This window comes from Nyctereutes procyonoides, unplaced genomic scaffold, assembly GCF_905146905.1.
Source record: "Nyctereutes procyonoides isolate TBG_1078 unplaced genomic scaffold, NYPRO_anot_genome, whole genome shotgun sequence".
NCBI lineage: Eukaryota > Metazoa > Chordata > Mammalia > Carnivora > Canidae > Nyctereutes > Nyctereutes procyonoides.
This window is the reverse complement of record NW_026575122.1, coordinates 30,422,405-30,442,500: the sequence shown is the minus strand read 5'-3', so window position 1 is coordinate 30,442,500 and position 20,096 is coordinate 30,422,405. Positions and strand designations below refer to the sequence as shown.

At 44.4% G+C, this 20,096-nt stretch overlaps 2 protein-coding genes across 5 annotated transcripts in view; one reads left to right on the top strand and one right to left on the bottom strand.

Annotated features, from left to right (window-relative positions):
• UBE2N (ubiquitin conjugating enzyme E2 N) overlaps nucleotides 1-2,667 on the bottom strand; it is a 36,431-nt gene extending 33,764 nt beyond the window's left edge. The window contains exon 1 of the mRNA XM_055336629.1: nucleotides 2,515-2,667. Coding sequence (XP_055192604.1) covers nucleotides 2,515-2,544 — 30 coding nt within the window. The 5' untranslated portion in view covers nucleotides 2,545-2,667. The remainder of the gene's footprint in view (nucleotides 1-2,514) is intronic.
• Nucleotides 2,668-2,845: 178 nt separating this feature from the next.
• The window catches only part of MRPL42 (mitochondrial ribosomal protein L42), a 45,008-nt gene continuing 27,757 nt past the window's right edge, over nucleotides 2,846-20,096 (top strand). Inside the window, exons 1-2 of one of the 4 annotated variants that reach the window (XM_055336559.1) lie at nucleotides 2,846-3,587; nucleotides 19,211-19,368. In XM_055336559.1, the coding sequence (XP_055192534.1) occupies nucleotides 19,299-19,368 (70 nt within the window). In that variant the 5' untranslated portion in view covers nucleotides 2,846-3,587; nucleotides 19,211-19,298. The other 3 variants (XM_055336558.1, XM_055336560.1, XM_055336557.1) reach the window with 3 other exon arrangements.

The window sequence follows — 20,096 nt, the reverse complement described above, 5'->3', positions numbered from 1 at the left end:
ATCCTATTAATAGTTGTCCAATGAAGGATGATGGTGTGCTCCTACAATTCAGAACAGTACAACTATCTACCCTGTACCACCACCACATTCCACATGGAACCCGTACTGTGATTGACAAAAAAGAGGCAAACTTTTTAAAAATTCTTAACTTTCTCTATGTACATGTCAGAACCTTTCAGATGCTATGCTCCATGTATTTCCTATTAGGCAAAAAATTTCAAAAACTTAAAAAAAAAAAAAAACATTTTCAAGTGCCTAGGTTATTCAGTCAGTTGAGCGTCCAACTCTTGGTTTATTTACCCTCAGGTCGTGATCTCATGGGTCGTGTGATGGAGCCCAGCCTGGGACTCCACGATCAGAAAGGAGATTGCTTGAGATTCTCTCCCTCTGCCCCTCCCCCTGCTCGAGTGGCATACATTTTCTCAAATAAATAAATCTTAAAAAAATTTATTTTCACTGATTATGGGAAAACACACACAATACAAGAAGAGCACTAAAAAACACAGTATAGTCTTGTAATCTCTCCTAGGGATTGGAAATACAGTTCTTTTTAAGCTAAACTACCAAAAGCATTAAAGTAAAACCACCTAACTTTTCCAAGATAAAACCCAAATGAAGTCACCTTTTATTAAAGTGGTGCTATCAACAAGATGCTGTAAAATTAAGACCATATTATGGTCAATTATCACCGTCTTGGTTAAAATAATAAAATGAAAATGCCTAGTGTAAGCTAAATTGTGTGCCAAATGAATGATGAGCACTTCAATTCACTGCCAAAAATCATTTCTGTAACCTTATTAAACAAGGTTTCACAAAATTTATTTTTCCATCCAAGGCTTTAATATTAATGCAGAATACGTGCAGAATCAAAACTGGAAAAAAAGTGTTGTCTCTAGATAACTATGTATTTTGGAGAATTATTACGAATATCAATTTGTATTATGTGGTCGATAACCTAAACACAGGAAAACAAAAATTTGAAGACATCTGGTGTGCAGCTAGATCCTCCATCCCTCATTTTCAACTGGGGCCTCCATAAACATGATTGGGGCCATGTGAAGAAAACCACATTGTAAGGCCCATCCAACACACACAGCAATTAAACCGCCTTGGACAGAATCTGAGACAAATCCATAATACAACAAACTGTGCACTATCACACTTCACATTAGACTGCAGCACACAATGACAATCTATGCTGCTTCTCTAATTTCTAAGAATTTCTACCTTATAAAAAGTCTTATTTCTCCAAAGCAAGCAACTCTAGGTCAGAGACATCCCCTCATTTCAGATACATTTGAGTGCAACTGTACGAAGCACACTACACAATACATCACCCGTTAAACGATCTTGGGCTTAGGATGCATCTCCGCCCCCCCCCCCCACCACCACCACCAAACTTTACAACAAGCCAGATTAAATATACGTTCACCAGGTTACATCAAGGAAATGATGCTGCAATTCAGTCACTTTAACTCGCATATTAACACAAAGGTTCAACTAAAATCTTCATTAAAAATGACAAGAAATTTCAAGGTTTTGTCTCTGTGTATTGAAAGAAATATCGCACATCTGAGGACCTGATGTTACGTAAAGAATTTACAACAGCAGTACGTCGAATTTCCTATAGTTCTACGCGTATTTGTTAAAAGTACAGCCTTCACAAGGAGCCGAAGAACCGTTAAATGCGCGTAAAATCGAGAGGCAAAGGATTTCACCAAGTCCCCCAGACCTGCGCTGCCCCTCCCCCCGCCCCCAATGTCGTGTTAAACTATTTCCTCTGAGGAGAAACAGCTCTCAAAAGAGTTTGCCAACCAGAGTAACATCACTTCACGGAGAGAACGAGCGGAAACATATTTAAAAGAGAGGCGATCCCGAAAGCGAGGGCAGCAGGGCGCCGAGCCCCAGGTCCGCGGACCCCCGCTGCCTGCAGCGAACATGTGGCTCCGGCGGCAGGACGCGCGGCCCTCCCGGAGCCGCCTCCCGGGGCACAGGGCCCCGCCCGGCCGCACTCCCCTCCCCTGGTTCATTCATTCTGAACCCTGGGCTTCCGCACCCCCGCGCTCCCGCCCGGCCCCGGAGAAGGCTCCAGGGCCGAGGGGCTGCGTGGGGCCGCACTCCCGCCCAGAGTCCGGGCCCCGCCGGGATTCGCGCGCGCGCGCGGCCTCCTCCCGGGTGGTCCGAGAGGCCGCGGAGGCCCGCGCCGGCCCGCGCCCAGAGTCCCGCAACCCCGCGGCCCCACCCTCCGCCAGGGTGCCGGCCAGGCCCCCCCCGCCCGCGGCGCGGCCACCGGGAAGCCCCCGGGCCCCGCCGCCCGGCTGCCCCGCCGCGGCCGGAAGTCTCTCCGGAGCCCCCTCCCCAGCGCCTGGCTTCCCTCGCCGCCGCGGCCAGACCCTCTCCGCGCTGGCCTCGGGCCTCCCAGCGCGGGCCGCGGGCCCGAGGACGCGGGGAGCCGCGCCGCCCGGGGCCGCCGAGCGGCCGAGCTCAGAGCCGGGAGTCGGCCTGGGCGGTTACCTTGATAATCCTGCGGGGCAGCCCGGCCATCTTGTCAGATCCCGAGTTCGGCCTCAGCTCTCGACCCTGGCTCCGCTCGCCTCACGCACGAGTGGAAGTCCGGGGCTCCACTTCCGGGGGACGTTGCCGCGCCCGCCGCCGCCGCCGCCGCCGCCGCCGCCGCCGCCGCCGAGGCCCCTCGGGAAATGTAGTCCCTGCTCGTGCGCCGGCGGGCTTCCCTCAGAGCTGGCCCCCTCCCCCGCGCTCCCCGCCCCACAGCCCCGGCCTGCGGGTGGCGGAAGTGACGAGCCCCGGCGGGGCAGGGACTTCGGGGAGGCGGCGCGAGGCGGCGCGAGGCGGCGCGGAGCTCCGGCGCCCGTGGCCGAGCCCGCTGGGGTCGCGTGGCCGGCGCCCCGCAGGCCTCTTAGCCGCGGCCACGCCTGCGCCGGGGGCGACGTCACTTCAGCCCATTCATTCTCCGCGGTCGGCTTCGCTCCTTCAGCGTTTCTGCAGTTGCGCGCGGCCGCGGCGGGGGGCGGCTCCCTCAGAGGCAGGCGGGAGACCGAGACTCCGAGGCCAGACTCCTAAACGCGGGTCTCCCCGGGCGGAGAGTTTTGATTTTTGAGTCGCACGTAAATCGGGCCCCTTCAGCCCCGAGAAGGCTGAAAGCCAGGGTTTGGAGAGAGAGTTGAGGGAACAGGGAGTCGGCTCCTGAAGGCAGAGCCGCTAGCCGGAGGCATGACCGAGGCCAGGAGGAGCGAGCCCAGAGGTCGCTGAGAGGACCCCCCGTGGAGCGCAGGGCCCCTGCAGGAAGATCCCAGAGCGGCCCTGCCCGAAAATGGGACTGTTGGAGAAGCATTTTGTGGCGTTCTGGTGACTGCTGGTTGCTATGGGATAGGCTTTCCGCAGGTGTTACTTTACGTCATCTTCACAGAAGGTGTTTCCACAAATGAGGCTCAGAAACGTCAACTGACTTTTTCTAAGATCATGCAGGAGAAAATGGAGCTGGTTGTGACCCCGGGTCAGGTCTCCCAAAACAAGGACCCCTTAACTGCTTAACCGCGGTGTTTTCCCAGCACGGCACAGACTGGATGGTGAGTAAAGGTGTGCCAGGTGTTGCGTTGGAGGGTGAGACTACAGAGACGACCCTGACTGCCTTCCAGGCCAATGGAGAAGAGAGACAAGTAATTAATTACAGCCCAGTGTGTTACGGGCTATAGTAGAGTTTGCTCCAAGGTGAGCCCAGAGAGGCATTAACTGATTGAAAAGTCAGAGAAAGCTTTCCCAAGGGAGAAGAGTTGCCCTCAAGGATGAATAAGAGTCTAACTGACCTAGTAGGGAAGAGCATGTCAAGCATAGGAAATAGCCTGTAAATGGCATTGAACTACAAAAAAAATGTATTTTTTAAAATAAATAAAGCACTATAATATATATATATATATATATATATATATAAAATGGAGACTATGAATGCAAGAAACCTAGTAAAAATTGAGAATATTGTGTGCTAGGCACAATGCTGAATGATCACATGGATTATCTCATCAAAGAGTAAAGTTCATGAGGTAGGTTCTCTTATTACGACTGCTTTTGAGATGAGAAACCAAGCCTCAGAGGTAACAATAAGAACCTCACATAACCAAAAGTTTGAAATTAGTGGTTCTGTGATTAAAAGAATCTAGGGGAAAAATGACATTGGACAAGGATACGTTTGGAATATTTCAGAGAGGGCCCAGAATTCAGGAAGAAAGCAAAGTGAATATTAGAAGTGCGCTGTTCCACTTACGTATTGCCTAACAAACCAGCTCATGCATACCATTTAAAATAACAATCATTTACTTCCCACTTGAATCTGCAATTTGGGCAGAGCTTGGCAGGGAAGGCACATCCCTGCTCCATGCTGTGCTGTGTCAGCCTGGGCGGCCTCACTGGGCCCAGATCCACTTCCAGGATAGCTCACATAGCTGGCAAGTTGGTGCTGGCTATTAGTTTCTCTCCGAGTGGGCTCTCCCTGGAGCAGCTTTGGTTGTCTCACTACCTGGTGGCTGGGTTCCAAGAGTGAGCTAGCTAGCAAAAACAGAAGCTGAATCATCTTTTTTTTTTACCTAACCTGGAAGTCGCATAGCATCATTCCCACTATAATCTACTGGTTGACTAATCACAAAAACCCACCCAGTTTCAAAGGTATGGGGCATGGACTCCACCTCTTGAAAGGGGAGTGGAGAGATTCTAGAAACTAGCATAGTATGCCTGTGTTGGAAGATATGGTTGTGGCTAGCCTTGGAAAACAAACTGTCACAGGTATGACATTTGTCATTATGCTTACAGCCAACTGCCTTAGTGTCATCTGCCTGTGACTCTTAAGTGCTGGTTAAAATAAGCATGCCTGGAGCCCTTCCCTCAGAGATTCTAATTCTCTTATTCAGCGCTGAGACCTGGGAATGTGCATTTAAATATTATGAGTAATTTTGATCCTAAAATTTGAAAGTAAAGATTTTGAATAAACAGCAACAAAAATGTATAAACAAAAAAATGTCACCATGTGCGTTCTTTTGGCTATTTTCTATTAGGACAGATAATGAGTATCACGTAAATTAAGAGTGAGGGCACTAGAGTTCTGGTCTAAGGTTTGAGAACTTACATTTGTTCATCTATCTTTCATTTTCTTCACCTATAAACTATACATACTTCATGTGATTCTTGTGAAGTTTAAATAGAACACTACAGGGCAGCCCTGGTGGCTCAGCGGTTTAGCACCGCCTTCGCTTCAGCCCAGGGCCTAATCCCGGAGACCCGGGATCGAGTCCCACATCAGGCTACCTGCATGGAGCCTGTGACTCTGCCTCTCTCTCTCTCTCTCTCTCTCTCTCTCTCTCTCTCTCTCTGTGTGTGTGTGTGTGTGTGTCTCATGAATAAACAAAATTAAAAATTTTTGAATCTTAAAAATAAATAAAATACTACATAGTACTTAGCAAGGACTATTATTTTTATATGCTAAAGTATATTTTTGCATGTCTCCTCTAGTTGCTTTCCCATTCTTTCCTCTCTTGAGAACAACTCAGGCTATACTCATCTGGAAAATAAAATCAACTTCTGATTCATAAAAGTCCTGTAGAACAGGATATAGTCTTAGAAGGACAGGTTGCCACAGGATCAAGATGAGGTCCAAAGTTAGAAATCTAGTGGAGAATCCTTACTGTAAAATATAGCTGAAACAAGGATATCCACCAAAGTAATTCAATCATTCCTTCAGGGGAGAGGTGTTGGGGATTGCAGAACAGAGGTAAAAGAAAGACATACCACTTAAACTCTTGTACCTTTTAGATTTTGAACTATGGGAATGTGTTACCTATTTAAAACATTAAATAATCCACTAATATCAATAGTCTTAAGATATATTCTAAGTTCTTTCGGTGCTGATCAAGGATGTCCTGATGCCTTCACTCAGAACTCAGCAAAAAGCAGCTGGTCCATGATATTGAATAAATTATAGCGACCAGATAGCACCACTAAGCTGAATAGTGCTATGCAGAATTTTCAGCTAATTAATCTTCTTTGGCTTTTTGTCAGGCCTCACAATAATGTGTTGGGGTTTTTTGTTTTGTTTTGTTTTGTTTGGGGTCTTTTTCCAGCCTCTGCTCCTTCTAGGACTCAAACTGCAAGTGCCTTTACATTATGATATAGGAAGGGAACAAGCAAGAATGCTATGCTGGAGGAATTCCAGGAATTCCACTCCATGCAAAGCTTTTACTCCCAGAACACTATTTATTGTGTCCTGTTCCTTTACCACCCTCACCGCCACCTCCAAATATTCCAGATTTGGTCCTTTGGTCTTATACTAGCAGATACATAGGACTATTTACCCTGCAGGTAATATCCTGGGACATTTATACCTGAGCTCCTCAGCATTATGGATCTCTTCCATTTTGGTCACCAGTGCACCCCGAGGCCTAGCTCAGGGCCTACTACAGGATAGTCCTCAAAAAACGTTTGTTGAGGGAATGAGCCAGTATCTACGTGGGGAAAATAAACACCTCTTTGAGAATAGGTCACGTAGATTCGTGATCAATAAGTGAATGCTTACAGAAAGCATAGGATGTTTATGTTCATCCCTAAACTTTCAACTTCCTGAAGGGCAACAGTTTTGTTTTTTTTTTTTTTTTTTTTTTTTTTCAGAAACTGTCTTGCACTTTGCAGAGACAAAATATGGTAGATGAGTTTGGAAGATGGTAGGTTAACCACCCCTAATAGAGCACGTTTCCATTCAGGAGCGGTAGTCATCAGGCGGAAGTATTTGTTTGCAAGGACCCCTATTGTTTCTTGCAGCATATGAAAACAGTTTTGTAGGCCATCAAGACAGGAGTATCTGAGAAGAGGGTTCGTGAACACTGACTCAGGGAGGAAGTGGGTGGGGGAGGAAGCAAATGCTGCACGCTGATTTAAAAGAAGAAAGAAAAAAAATGCCTGCTGCCTCATATTCAAGATGTCAATGCAAGTAGCGGAGCACTTATAGACAGACTGTTAACCAACACAATGCCTGCCTGGGAGAAGGAGCTGAGTGGCATCATCCAGGGTCTTAAGGACACTCAGGGTGGAAGGCATCAGGACAGATGAGACCCAGAAAAATCTGAGCAATAAGGTTTACCTTTGTTTGACGCTTTATGCTTTACGAAGCGTTTTTGAATGTCCTCACCCATGGAGATTTAAGTGCATGCACCACTGGAGGCTTTGTGTAGAGCCCATCGTTAACTCCACCGTGTCTCTCTAAAGGTAAATGGAGGGGGTATGCCTTTCTCCGGGAAATTTCCCAGTGGAAACGATTCCAGAAGATGGTGACTCAAAAGACATTTGGCTAGAAGCGTGGCTGGAACAGAAACTCTGAAAGCAAGGTTCTTTTCCCTGCAAATGTGTGCCACCCTTCCAGGCTCCCAAAGAACTGTTTGCATTCCATGACCTTGGGCTTCAGTCACTGCATAACTGGGCCTGTGATTGCACACTCAGCCTACCAGCTGAACTGTTCCTGCATTTCTCTCCACCTGGTATACCTTCACCTTTCTTCTTGCCCAGCCAGCACCTGTCTCTCTCACTGCTATTGGTTTCCCATATGCTTCCCAGTGGTGTTGCTTGCTTTCTGCAGAAACCACCCACCTGGTTCCAGCATAATGAGAAATGTTTTGAAAACTCTTTTGCTTTCGATAACAATGACTTGGGGATCCAATAAACTCTGGAGCAGAGGTTTACAAACTTTGGAGGGTTAAACACGTCAGAGACTGGTTAAACATACAGATGCAGGGGCCCCAGCCAAGGTCTTTGAATGCAAGTCACAGGCCCCATGCATCTGTGTTTTTAACAAACTTCCCAGGCATAACTGGGAGCCCCAAAGCTTGAGAGTCACTGTCCGATATTATCTGATCTGCTTGAGAAAACAGTTGCAACAGTAACCTTGACTTATACTATTCTTGTTCTTGTTTTTCTAGATTCTTTTTGACCCCAAACCCATATCTTTCCTTCTGCTTGTTCTAATTTTCTTGATCCAGGTATTAGATATTTCAGATTGTGTTCAAGTTGGCCCAAGTGTTAAGTATTCCAGATTGTTAGGTTTTGAGGAGGCCAAGAAATAAAAACCCCTTTCCCTCCTGAAACTACAACCAATTGGAAGAGATGGAGATTGGAACATTGTTCTCATTACAAATAAAGTTGATTGGGGAACACAACTCTGAGTCTGCAGTAATTTGGGCTAACTCACCTTCCCCCAACCTGCTCTCCAGTTACAGGCGTAGCCACCCAGTCATTTAGCACAGCAGGCCCCATAACCCAAGCCAGGGCAGAGCTGGGAATGCTAGTGAGTAGAAAACAGTCTGCTGTAGAAGAAGAAAGAGAAGGAGGAGGAGGAGGAAGAGGAGGAAAAGAAGGAAGAGGATGAAGGAGATAAAGGAAGAAGAAAGGAGGAAGGAAATGAGAGAGAAAAGGGGGGAAAGAAAAGAGGAGACAAGGCTGAGCAGACCTAGCAATCAGAAAACGTATTCCTCTTTGCTTCAGTCTACAAAACCTCTTGACATTTTCTTAACCTACTGCTTACTTTCAACTCCCCAGAGGCTGTCTCAGCCCACAGTCTGGATAATTTCATTTCAGCTTTGAGTTTCCTGTGATCCGTCATACCTACACTCTAACACCCTAATCTTCACATCAGGGTGACTTCTCGCTCACGGTTTCCCACCTCATCTGCCCACTGGTCTCAGCTTCCTCTCCAAAACATCTTGCACAGTATGCTCTAACAAATGCTCACTCTGAGCGCCTTCACCACGCTGTGCACCCTTCTAAGGCAGGGAGCACCATATTATTCTTTCTCTGTGTTCAGCAGTAACCTAATGCCTGACACATATTCCCTTCTTCCTGCCTTCCTGCCTTCCTTCATTCTCTACCTATTATATACTAGACCCTCCCTAGGAGCCAGTTTTTTTGTTTTTTTTTTTTTTAATGAACTGAGTAGGATCTACAATCTTGAACTTACTTTCTAATATGGGAAACAGATATTTAAACAAACAAATATATTTTATGTGATAGGTTCTATAACCAAGATATAGAAGATACAATGAAGAGTATACAGAAGATACAAAGAAGGTTTCATCCATTCAATTATTTAATAAATGTTTAGTGAGTGCCTTTTAAGTACCAGGCACAGTACTAGTTTCTACAGGTAAATGATGAGCCAGATTAGACATGGAACTGCCCTTATGGAGAACAGGTGCTGACATATATGAATGAAATCAATACAAGTGTGAAATGTTATTTTAGTCAGAGTTCCCGGTTGCAGGCATAGAAACTGACTCAGGCTAACAGAAAAGGCATGCATTGGGAGGACCTTGGGTAGTTCATGTGATCACAGGGAAGGCTGCAGACCAGGCTCAGAAATACAGAGGGTGCTGGCATTCTAGAGCTGGGCAAGAAAGGGACCCACCTGGCCAGTTTTCTTTCGGACACTTCTCCCCTTCCCTCGCTCAGGTATCATGTTCCTGAGTCCAGAGCCTCTTGGATATCAAGTGCCATTTCCAACGAGGATGGGCTTATGTACATGGTAGTCTGGGGGCTAACTACTTCAGACTGGCTTTCAACTGTTCCACCAGTTTTTAGCTCCCTCCTCATTCTCTCTTCCTAAATACTTGGTGCCCCCTATTATTTGAGCCTTGATACAACCAGCAGACTTCACTTTGCTAAGTCGGGCCAATCCTGCATTGACTGCTTTCCAACCTTGTTCTCATTGGTGTTTGGGGATGGTTTCTGAGAAAAAGGGCAAAAGCATCTTTATGATGAAACAGGCAAGGTTGTGTCTTTGAGGCAACTTTCCTGGAAAAGGAGATTATTCACAGATTAGTTTTTAATAAATATTCAATTTATTGAAGTAACAATAACTCTAGCTCTTCCTTAAGCTTGCATGCTCAACTGCAAATCTTATTATTCTATTTGTAAGAGGAGCAAAAACGTTTTTAAAAATTAGGATCACAAGGGTTCCTGGGTGGCTCAGTTGGTTGAGCGTCTGACCATTGATCTTGGCTCAAGTCCTGATCCTCAGGGTCATGAGTTCAAGCCCCATGTTTGGGTCCCTGCTGGGCTTGGAGCCTACTTTAAAAAAAAAAAAAAAAAAAAGATAGGATCACAAAGCTAATCAACAGGCCACAAACCATATCTCATAGCACAAATTATCTTATATCTTCTAAATACTTAAATATAAATATGGCATACACATGTCTGTAAATGTGTTATATTTTCAAATCTAACTGGAAACAAGTACAAATAGGTAGGTTTGATATACTTTGTCATTTCTACACTTAATTCTAAATCTTTAAGGAACTAAAGTCATGTCCAAGGGAACCCTTATGGAACCACCAAGTCATCTGAGATTACCTATAGAAGCAATTTGAGGGTGCCTTCTAGATTGGTTGTGAGGGTGAAGTTTGGAAGGACAGACTTCCGGGATCATCTGAATGACCTGGAGGGAGAAACAGAGCCCTCTTTTATGGTTGCTGTGCCATAGGAATTCCAAATCCATGCCCACCAAATCGGGTCATCTCACTGCTCTTGTCATTTAAATTCAGGTTAGACATTTACCTAATTCTTAGTGTAATTTGAGCCCCTAACCTCTTACCTAGGTTGTTTCACCATTTGATTTACCAACATATTCAATAAAGCTACTTCTTGCTTGAAATTATTCCGAATTATTTTCACATTCAATCAATATGGGAGAGTCGCATTGCTTATACTTAAGTGACATCCAATTGGATTCTGCACCAATCTTTGGTTTTACAGTTACACTAAAGGCATGTTAATAAGTTACTCTGGGGATCCCTGGGTGGCGCAGCGGTTTGGCGCCTGCCTTTGGCCGGGGGTGTGATCCTGGAGACCCGGGATCGACTCCCACGTCGGGCTCCCTGCATGGAGCCTGCTTCTCCCTCTGCCTGTGTCTCTGCCTCTCTGTCTCTCTCTGTGTGACTATCATGAATAAATAAAATCTTAAAAAAAAAATAACTTACTCTGATATGCTGCCAGTTATATCCCCTTTGCTCCTTCAGATAGATCTACCCTTCACCTTGTCCACCCTGCTCTCTGCCCAGGAAGTTGATCGGAATGTCAGCTCTTCGTGGAGGGGGTTTGGGGAAGGGTGGAGAGGTCAGACTAATTAATAAACTGAGTCTAGTCCTGGAAAGTTCACCTTAGGCTGTCTATGCCCTTCGACAGAAGATTACTGCTCCTCTCAAGGTAGCAAACTATAGGATTCTCTCCTTCTGGGATCCAGTAACTGCTCCCTCACTTTGTCCCTTCTGGTCCAGAAGGAACCCCCAGTGCTACTAATCCTGGATTATACTCCTCCTCCTCCTTGTACTTCTACTCACGCTTCTGTTAAGAATCCTTCTGTAAATAAACACTTCTAGAATTATACCAGTTTGAGTATGTCACCTGTTTTCTGCTGTGACCCTAAGTGACATACCAGCTTAAAGCTAGAAATTATTATTGTCTATTTTAGACCATATTTTAAATTACATTCATTAAATTATTTCTGACAGTCAAAAGGGAAGGATTATATTTTAATGCCTAGAAATAAGTAATCTCCTTGGACAAGATATTCATAAAAATTTATTATACGAATATTTACTAAGCACTTACAAGGTATAATTATTGCAAGCATTTATTGAGTGCTTATGACGTTTGCTAAGCATTTTATTTAGTTTTTTTTATTTAATCCACTCAACAATTTTATAAAGTAGGGAAGATCATTCTTTTTTTTGGGGGGGGAGATCATTCTTATCCTCCTTTTAGAAAGAATAAACTAAGACTTAAAAATATTAAGAAAATAAATTTTCCCAAATAACAGAGTTAGTAAATAAGAGAATCAAGATTTAAAAAAAAGAGAGAGAGAGAGAGAGAATCTCAGAATCCCTTTATTAACCTCCACACTCTACTGTCTCCTCAATATTACACTATGCATATGAGATATACAGATAAGAAATAAGATGGGCCTATATACGAGAAGCCCAAGCTCTTATGGGTAGAGAAGACATAAATGTAAAAATCATATCGAGCATTCATAAGAGAGCTTTTGAAGGAAAAGTAGTTTATAACTCATGGTCTATATTGTACTTATTATGGAAGCCCTTACTTTTTAACCAATACTAATGCTTTAGATATATTTTTCTCTCTTTTTTTTAAAGATTTTACTTATTCATGAGACACACACACACACACACACACACACACAGGCAGAGACCTAGACAGAGGCAGAAGCAGGCTCCCCTTGGGGACCCCGATGCAGGACTCAATCCCAGGACCCCAGGATCACGACCTGAGCCAAAGGCAGATGCTCAACCACTAAGCCACCCAGGTGCCCCTATATTTTTCTTGACTCATTTATGACTCATAATTTTTATTTAAAAAAATATTTGAGAGAGAGAGAGAGTGCGTGAGTAGGGGGAAGGGCAGAGGGAGAGGGAGGAAAGAAGCAGACTCCCCCTGAGCAGGGAGCACTACACTGGGTTTTGAGCTCAGAATCCTGAAATCCTGACCAGAGCCAAAGTCAAGAGTTGGAGGCTTACCCAGCTGAGCCACCCAGGAGCCTCCGGTTTATTTTCATTCTGTCATTTCAGGCCTTAGGCTCCACTCTTAGTAAAAGAGGCATAAGGTAAAACTGACTTAAATAAGATAAAAGTTTACTTCTCTCTTTTATCAAATCCCTAAGTCAGAAATCTACGCACTGGGAAATCTGGTCCACAAAGTTATCAAAAACCCAGACTCCTTCTAGCTGACTGCTCTGTCATTGCAAAGTCAAGGCCCTCATCCTAGTGTTCTAAGGTAGTGACTATAATATCTACACTCCAAGAGAAAGGAAGGAGTAAGGGGCAGAGGGCATATCAGATGTCTTCAAGAAAAAAACTCAAAGCTGCTACAAGACCCATTTACTCTCATCTCATCGGCCAGCTCTGAGTCACATAACCATACCCATGTTTACAAGGGATGCTAGGAAGCCTGGGGTTTTAAATTCTGAGCGGGCATATAGCCAAAGATTATGGGTTCAATTAATAAGGAGGAAAGGGAGAAAGAGCTATTGGAGATTATCTAGCAGTTTCTGGTGGGATCCTTTATCAGTGTTTTTATTTTTTTATGATAGTCACAGAGAGAGAGAGAGAGAGAGAGAGAGAGAGGCAGAGACACAGGCAGAGGGAGAGGGAGAAGCACGCTCCATGCACTGGGAACCCGATGTGGGATTCGATCCCGGGTCTCCAGGATCGTGCCCTGGGCCAAAGGCAGGCGCCAAACCTCTGCGCCACCCAGGGATCCCTATCAGTGTTTTTAAAGGAACACACGTCATCCAAGAAAGTGAAGCAAACACTTCCTAAGAAGAACACTAAATGCTTCCTAGGAAAACACGGTCTTGTGTTTGGGTTAAGTATGGCTCAAATAGGAGCACCTGGGTGGCTCAGTGGTTGAGTATCTGCCTTTGGGTCAGGGCGTGATACTGGGATTCTGGGATCGAGTTCCACATCGGGCTCCCTGCATGGAGCCTGCTTCTCCCTCTGCCTGTGTCTCTGCCTCTCTCTCTGTGTGTCCCTCATGAATAAATAAATAAATGTTTTTTTTTTAAAGTATGGCTCAAATAAATATAGTCTGTAAATATAAGACACATAATGCATCCAATAAATGTTAGCTATTATAGGCATAAGAAGAGATGAAAAGTGGCAAATTATACAGTGAAGTATTAGCAGTGATTATCTATTAGGTATTGTTTTTTTTAATCTGTGTTAGTTTGTTTTTTTTTTAATATACATTTTCTATTTGAAAATGGGCATTGCACAGGTTAAGCTCAGAGGTGCTGCTATCAGTAGTTCCTGGGGTCAAATCACAGTTCTACCATTTGTACCTTTGCATGACTTTGAACAAGTTCTTTCACTTCTCTGTGCTTCTGTAACTTCATTTGTATAACGACAGTCAACAATAATTATACCCACCTCATAGGCCTATCAGAAGGAATAGAAAAAAAAAAAAGCATGTAAAGTGTTTGAAGAATAATGTCTGGCACATAGTAAGTGCTCAAAACTCTAGCCAATTTTATATAATAAAAAAATAAAGGTTTTTAGAAGGATTATCCTTAATGGCTTGGCAGTTAAATTGCTCCAGAGTCTTTGATCTCTGATTTATATAAAAAATTACTTTACTCTGTGAAGTTATGGAAGGAAAATCAATCCCATTTGCAGCTGAAGCCATTTGAAGCCAACTCCAAAGTCTTACAATTTTGTCTGTTTCATCATTTTACTAGCATGAATTTAAACTGCTTTTATGTAAGCCAATGTAAGCTATCACTGGTGTTTCAAATTTGTATTTTTGGGAATTATAGTTTTAAACTTGCTGGCATCACACTACTTTACAACATGCCTCCCTTAGCTGTTCTCACACCACAGTCCCTTGGTTTTCACACTGCCTCTCTCCTTGCCACCTCTGAGAGGTCCTTGCTGGGTGTCCTCCTCCACGTGACCTCTAAATGTTGGAGTTCCCTGGGCCCATATCTGGGGCCTTTTTCATTTTCTTTTTTTCCTACACCGTCTCCCTATATATACTCAACATCCCCCTGACTTCAAAGCTTTATCTAGTCTAAACTCTATTCTGCAGACACATCTGTTCAACCACCTGCCTCATTTTATATTTCTATCATATCTCTAATTATATCTCAGTGATATCTCAAACTCAACAACACCCAAATGGAATTACTCATTTCCACCCTCATCAGAGCCCCCCGCCCCCCCGCACAACCTGCTCCTCTTTCAGTCTCTCCTAACTCCTGAGCCATACCACCTTCAAGCTAGTCATCAAAATATCTCCTGAGGTGTCTTTCCTCTCCCTCAACTCCCACATCCAATCAATCTATCAGCAGGTTCAATCATTATTTCTACTTACAATATAAATCTAGACACTCTGCCCTTCTTTTCATCTCATGGTTGAGATCTTCTATCATGTCACCACTCCTCACAAGTAGAGCCAGAGTAATGTTTTAAAAACATAAATTATGGGGTGCCTGAGTGGCTCAGTCAGTTAAGCATCTGCCTTTGGCTCAGGTCATGATCTCAGGGTCCTGGGATCAAACCCATGCTTGGGCTCAGTGCAGTGAAGAGACTACTTCTCCCTCTCCCTTTGCCCCTCCCCCTGGCTTGTGCTCTCTCACTCTCTCAAATTAATTAATTAATAAAATCTTTTAAAATATGAGAATAAATAAGAATAAAAATCGTATCATGTTTCTCTTTTGGTGTTAGAACCCTTCAGGGACTCCCTACTGCATTTAGCATAACATCTATGCATATGGCCTCTGCCCTGATTCCACGTGATCACTACCAAGGTCTACCAAAGCTCAACATAATGTGGCTCCTATTCACCTCATCTCCTGCCAGTCTCCTCCACACTATACTCCAGTACAGGGTAAATTACTTCTACCTGCTTTAGACTTTTAAGTTGTTCCTTTTGTCTATAACTGTCTCTACTCTCTTTCCTGTGCATGTGGTTGGCTTCTTTCTGGTCTCAGCTTTGTCAGTTTTTCCTGGCTTCATAAAGTGAGTCTCCCTGTCAGTCAGTGGTCCCCATTCAGCTCACAGCCATCAAGACAGGTCCTCTGGAGTTATCTTTGATCCATCCCTCTTCCGCATTGTGTAGCGAATTTAAAGTCTGGTTGATTGTTCATTCAAGTCTGTTTCTCCTCTCTGTCTCTTCCTACAACATAGTTCAGAAAGACATTACAAAACAGCTTTGAAGGATGGACAAGATTAGAAAGGAGACACATGGGCCCTCAGTATGGGCTTCTATAGGAGCAAAGATCAGTAGCAGAACAAGCTTGGTATCTGTAAAAATAAGGAGAGACACCAAAGAAGCCTACATTTACTTTTCTTTACTGTGAATTTATAGTACGTTCACTTATTTTCCTTATTAACCACTCAGGACTATGGCCTTTAAGTTTTTGTTTTTGAAGTAGGCTCCACACCCAGTGTAGAACCCAAAACAAGGCTTGAACTCACAACCCTTAAATCAAGACCTGAGCTGAGATCAGGAGTCACCAAGTAACCAACTGAGCCACCCAGACCTACCTGTGGCCCTTAACTTTTTGAGGAATTTATTGTCCCCCTTAAATACAGGATAAAAGTTATGAAGTTTTTTTTTCAGAAAAGCGTAGATAGATACAAAATTTTGCACATCATTTGACAAAGGAATTCACAATCTAAGTGGCTGTTTCCACAGTCAATCATCTACTGTTTTGGATATCTGCAGTGTCACTCGTCTCATTCAGTCAACAAATATTGGAGGCATACAATGCAGCCAGATGCAGTTCCAGATGTCAGGTTTCTATATGGTATAGAACATGATAGATACTTGTATCCTGCCTTCATGGAGCTTGCATTCTAGCATAAGAGACAGGCATTACACAAGGAAACAAATTATAATAAAGTGTTATGTAATAATGCCTTGTATTATGAAGAAAACTAAAGGAGGGCAATGGGATAAGAACAGGACCATGTCTTTTATTGATATAGTCCTCTCCAAGAGGATATTTGAGCAAGACCTCTATAAAGTAAGGCAGCGGTCATGAGAAGAGGTGAGAGAAAAGCATTGCTGGCAATGAGAATGGAAAAGTGCCAACAAAGGCCCAGGGGCCTTCTAAGGTTCAGGATTCTGCACGTTTTCTTCCTCCCATAATGAATAAATAGTCAACACAATTCTCAGAACACAGTTTTGTGCTTCCTGGTGGAAGGGCCTCCCCACTTCCCTATATCAAACGTCAAATCCAACCTCACCCGCCTTCAGTGCTTCTCTGAAATTACCTCTTCACCCAGGAAACCTTAACTCATTCAGCAAAAATCCATCTGGAGCCCCTCTAATTATTTGTATAAGCTTTAAAATAAGATAGTGCTTGTTACTTTCTAAGGATGTGTGCGTGGGGCAGAGATTTTGGGTTTGCGGTGGGGGGGGGATTACGAGGCTAAAAGTTGAGGCAACCACCTGCTACTAAACTCGGAGGCAGGTTCCGTGGATCCCCGCCCTCGCGCGCCCACCCAGAGCTCTGGCCGCGGAGACTACATTTCCCAGAGTGCCCCGCGGGCCAGGGAGGCGCACGACGCGGTGTCTTCTGGGACCCGGATTGAGGTAAAATGGCGGGCTCGTGGTGCCGCTGACACAGGTAACTGCTGCCCTCTCCTCCTCTGGTCAAGGAGTTTCTAGAAGTGAGGCAGGTCCAGCTTTATGTGGAGGTGTCTATGTCTCCTCCCTGCCGTTCGCGGCAAGGTAAAGCCCCTGGTGTCCCCAGTCGCTGTCCGTACTGCGGGAGAGCCGGCGTACGGCCGTGCCCTTCCGGGGGCTGCCCTCCTGCCTGCGCGGTTCGCTCGGGGACTCCTCCAGCCCAACTCTTGACTGGCGCTGGGCGCTCGCCGCGAGGCTCCTGCTACCCGCTTCGGAAACCGCGGATCCTTCGAGGCTCTCCGAAGCTTCCGCTTTGGGGTTGACTTCTAGGCCACGGAATTCACTGTCGGAATCTCTCTCCCTGGAGCGAGCGGTCTTTCGGCTGGGTGTGCTTGCCCCGGATTGAGGGGACCCAGTGCCCCCCTAGATAGTGTGTTCCTTGGCTCGTGGTCAGAAGAGTGGTTGTGTGTTCCACCCGGGCCACGTGTAAAGCGGCGGAACAGTGGGCAGGTAAATCGTTTGGCCTCTCGGAGCCTCGGTTCTCAGTGTATAAAACGGAGATGCCTACTTCACGGACTTGAGACAGAGCCAATGCGGTATAGGGAAACGGGGCGTCAGCTGTATGAAGCACACCGTATGAACTCAGGGAAAGTAGTGCAAATGAACTGACCGCGCAGGGAATCGCCCTGCTTAATTTAGTCTAGCAGATAAGACTGTTGGGGCCGACGCCCCAGTGGCATAATTTTTTAAGTTGATGTGTTTTTTTTTTAAAAGATTTTATTTATTTATTCATGAGAGACAGAGAGAGAGAGAGAGAGGCAGGGACACAGGCAGAGGGAGAAGCAGGCTCCATGCACAGAGCCCGACGTGGGACTCATTCCGGGTCTCCAGGGCCACGCCCTGGGCTGAAGGTGGTGGTAAACCGCTGGGCCACCCGGGCTGCCCCCCAATTCCATTTTATCACGATGGGGGAAGGGCTCGAATAGTCATCGAGGCCAATTAAAAACCATGGATGTAGCAATGATTTTAAGTGATTTACTGACAAAAGCCACGGAGGTTGTGGTGGTGGTCCCCATTTTACCGTGGAAGGAACAAAGGGTCATTCAGTTAACTTGCCCAAAGTTTCCCAGTTTATAAATGACTGACCCTAAAGTTCTTGGAAGCAAATGACTTATATTTTGTACTTGAGTTTCTTCACTAATGAAAATAGATACCTGTCATGATTAATAGAATAGAATGAAATAGTATGTGAGAAAGCACCTGGAAAGTTGAAAACCTTATACATCTATAAAAGAGTGAAACTTTACTTGGGACTCTAGAGTGTTTCTGTGTTTCTCTAAATCAGTGTTTAATAGGCAAAGGATAGGCCTTGTTTAGTATTCAATTAGAAACAACCCTACTTCAAGGGATGTAGTACGGTCTTGCGGATGGCACCTGAGAGGCTGTACACAAACACATTAGCATTGTGAAGGAGGATGCTTCTCTAGCATGTGAGAGTGACTGTTTCTAAGGAGAATTATACATTTGCTGAGTGCTCACTAAATGGAAAGAATTACACTAGGTGCTGAGAAGTTTGCATTTAAGAAAAATAGTAATAGGGGATCCCTGGGTGGCTCAGCGGTTTAGCGCCTGCCTTTGGCCCGGGGCACGATCCTGGAGTCCCGGGATCGAGTCCCACATCAGCCTCCTGTCATGGAGCCTGCTTCTCCCTCTGCCTGTGTCTCTGCCTCCCTCTCTCTCTCTCTCTCTCTCTCTCTATCATGAATAAATAAATAAAATCTTTTAATAAAAAAAAAAAAAAGAAAAATAGTAATAGACCTAGTTCAGGGTTTTAGGTTTTATATTTCAGTGATGTTCTTTGTCCTATATCACAAGGAAATGGAAAGGTGTTGAGTAGTTTTTCTCATGACTGTATAGTACTAGGTAGAGAGTCCTATCTTGCTCTTGCAGTGTTCAATATATTGTATCACTTTCATTTATCATAGGTAGCACTAACTTTTCTTTATCTTTTATACAGGGATGAAAATAGTTATGCGTGGAAGCAGAATTTAAAATCTGTCTCTTCAAATCATCTTTCACACCACCCAATAACATCTTGATTCACCATGGCGTTGGCAGCAGTAAAATGGGCAATATCAAACAGAACTCTCTGGAAACATTTATTTCCAATTCAAAGTGAGATTTTCTTTTTTTTTTTTTTAATGTTTAGAAAGGGGTTTAAAATTTTTAAAATATTAACAGAAATCTACCTTCACTGTAGAAAATTTAAAGAATTTAGTATTAGGCAAAAAAAAAGTTTAGTTATTGTTATATGCCTTTCTTTTCTTTCTTTCTTTTTTCTTTCTTTCTTTCTTTCTTTCTTTCTTTCTTTCTTTCTTTCTTTCTTTCTTTCTTTCTTTCTTTCTTTCTTTCTATTTTATTTATTCATTCATGAGAGACACAGAGAGAGACAGAGATACAGGCAGGGCTGCCCTGTATATATGCTTTTAAGTAGCAGGAATGTGGGCAGCTCGGGTGGCTCAGAGGTTTAGCACCGCCTTCAGCCCAGGGCCTGATCCTGGAGACCCGGGATCAAGTCCCACATCAGGCTCCCTGGATGGAGCCTGCCTCTCCCTCTGCCTGTGTCTCTGCCTCTCTCTCTGTGTGTCTCTCATGAATAAATAAATAAAAATCTTTTTTAAAAATAATAAATAGCAGGAATGTTTGCAATAATGGAAAAGGGGAGAAAGTCTAAATGTCTATCAAAAGGGGGTGGACAAATTTCGGCACATCTTTATGAATATCATACAGCTGTTACCAACATGAAAAGATCTCTAACGAGAAAGAGTTAATATTTATTGTATTATCCCATTTATGCATTTAAAAGATGATCTACCACATACATGTGTGCGTATATGTATAAA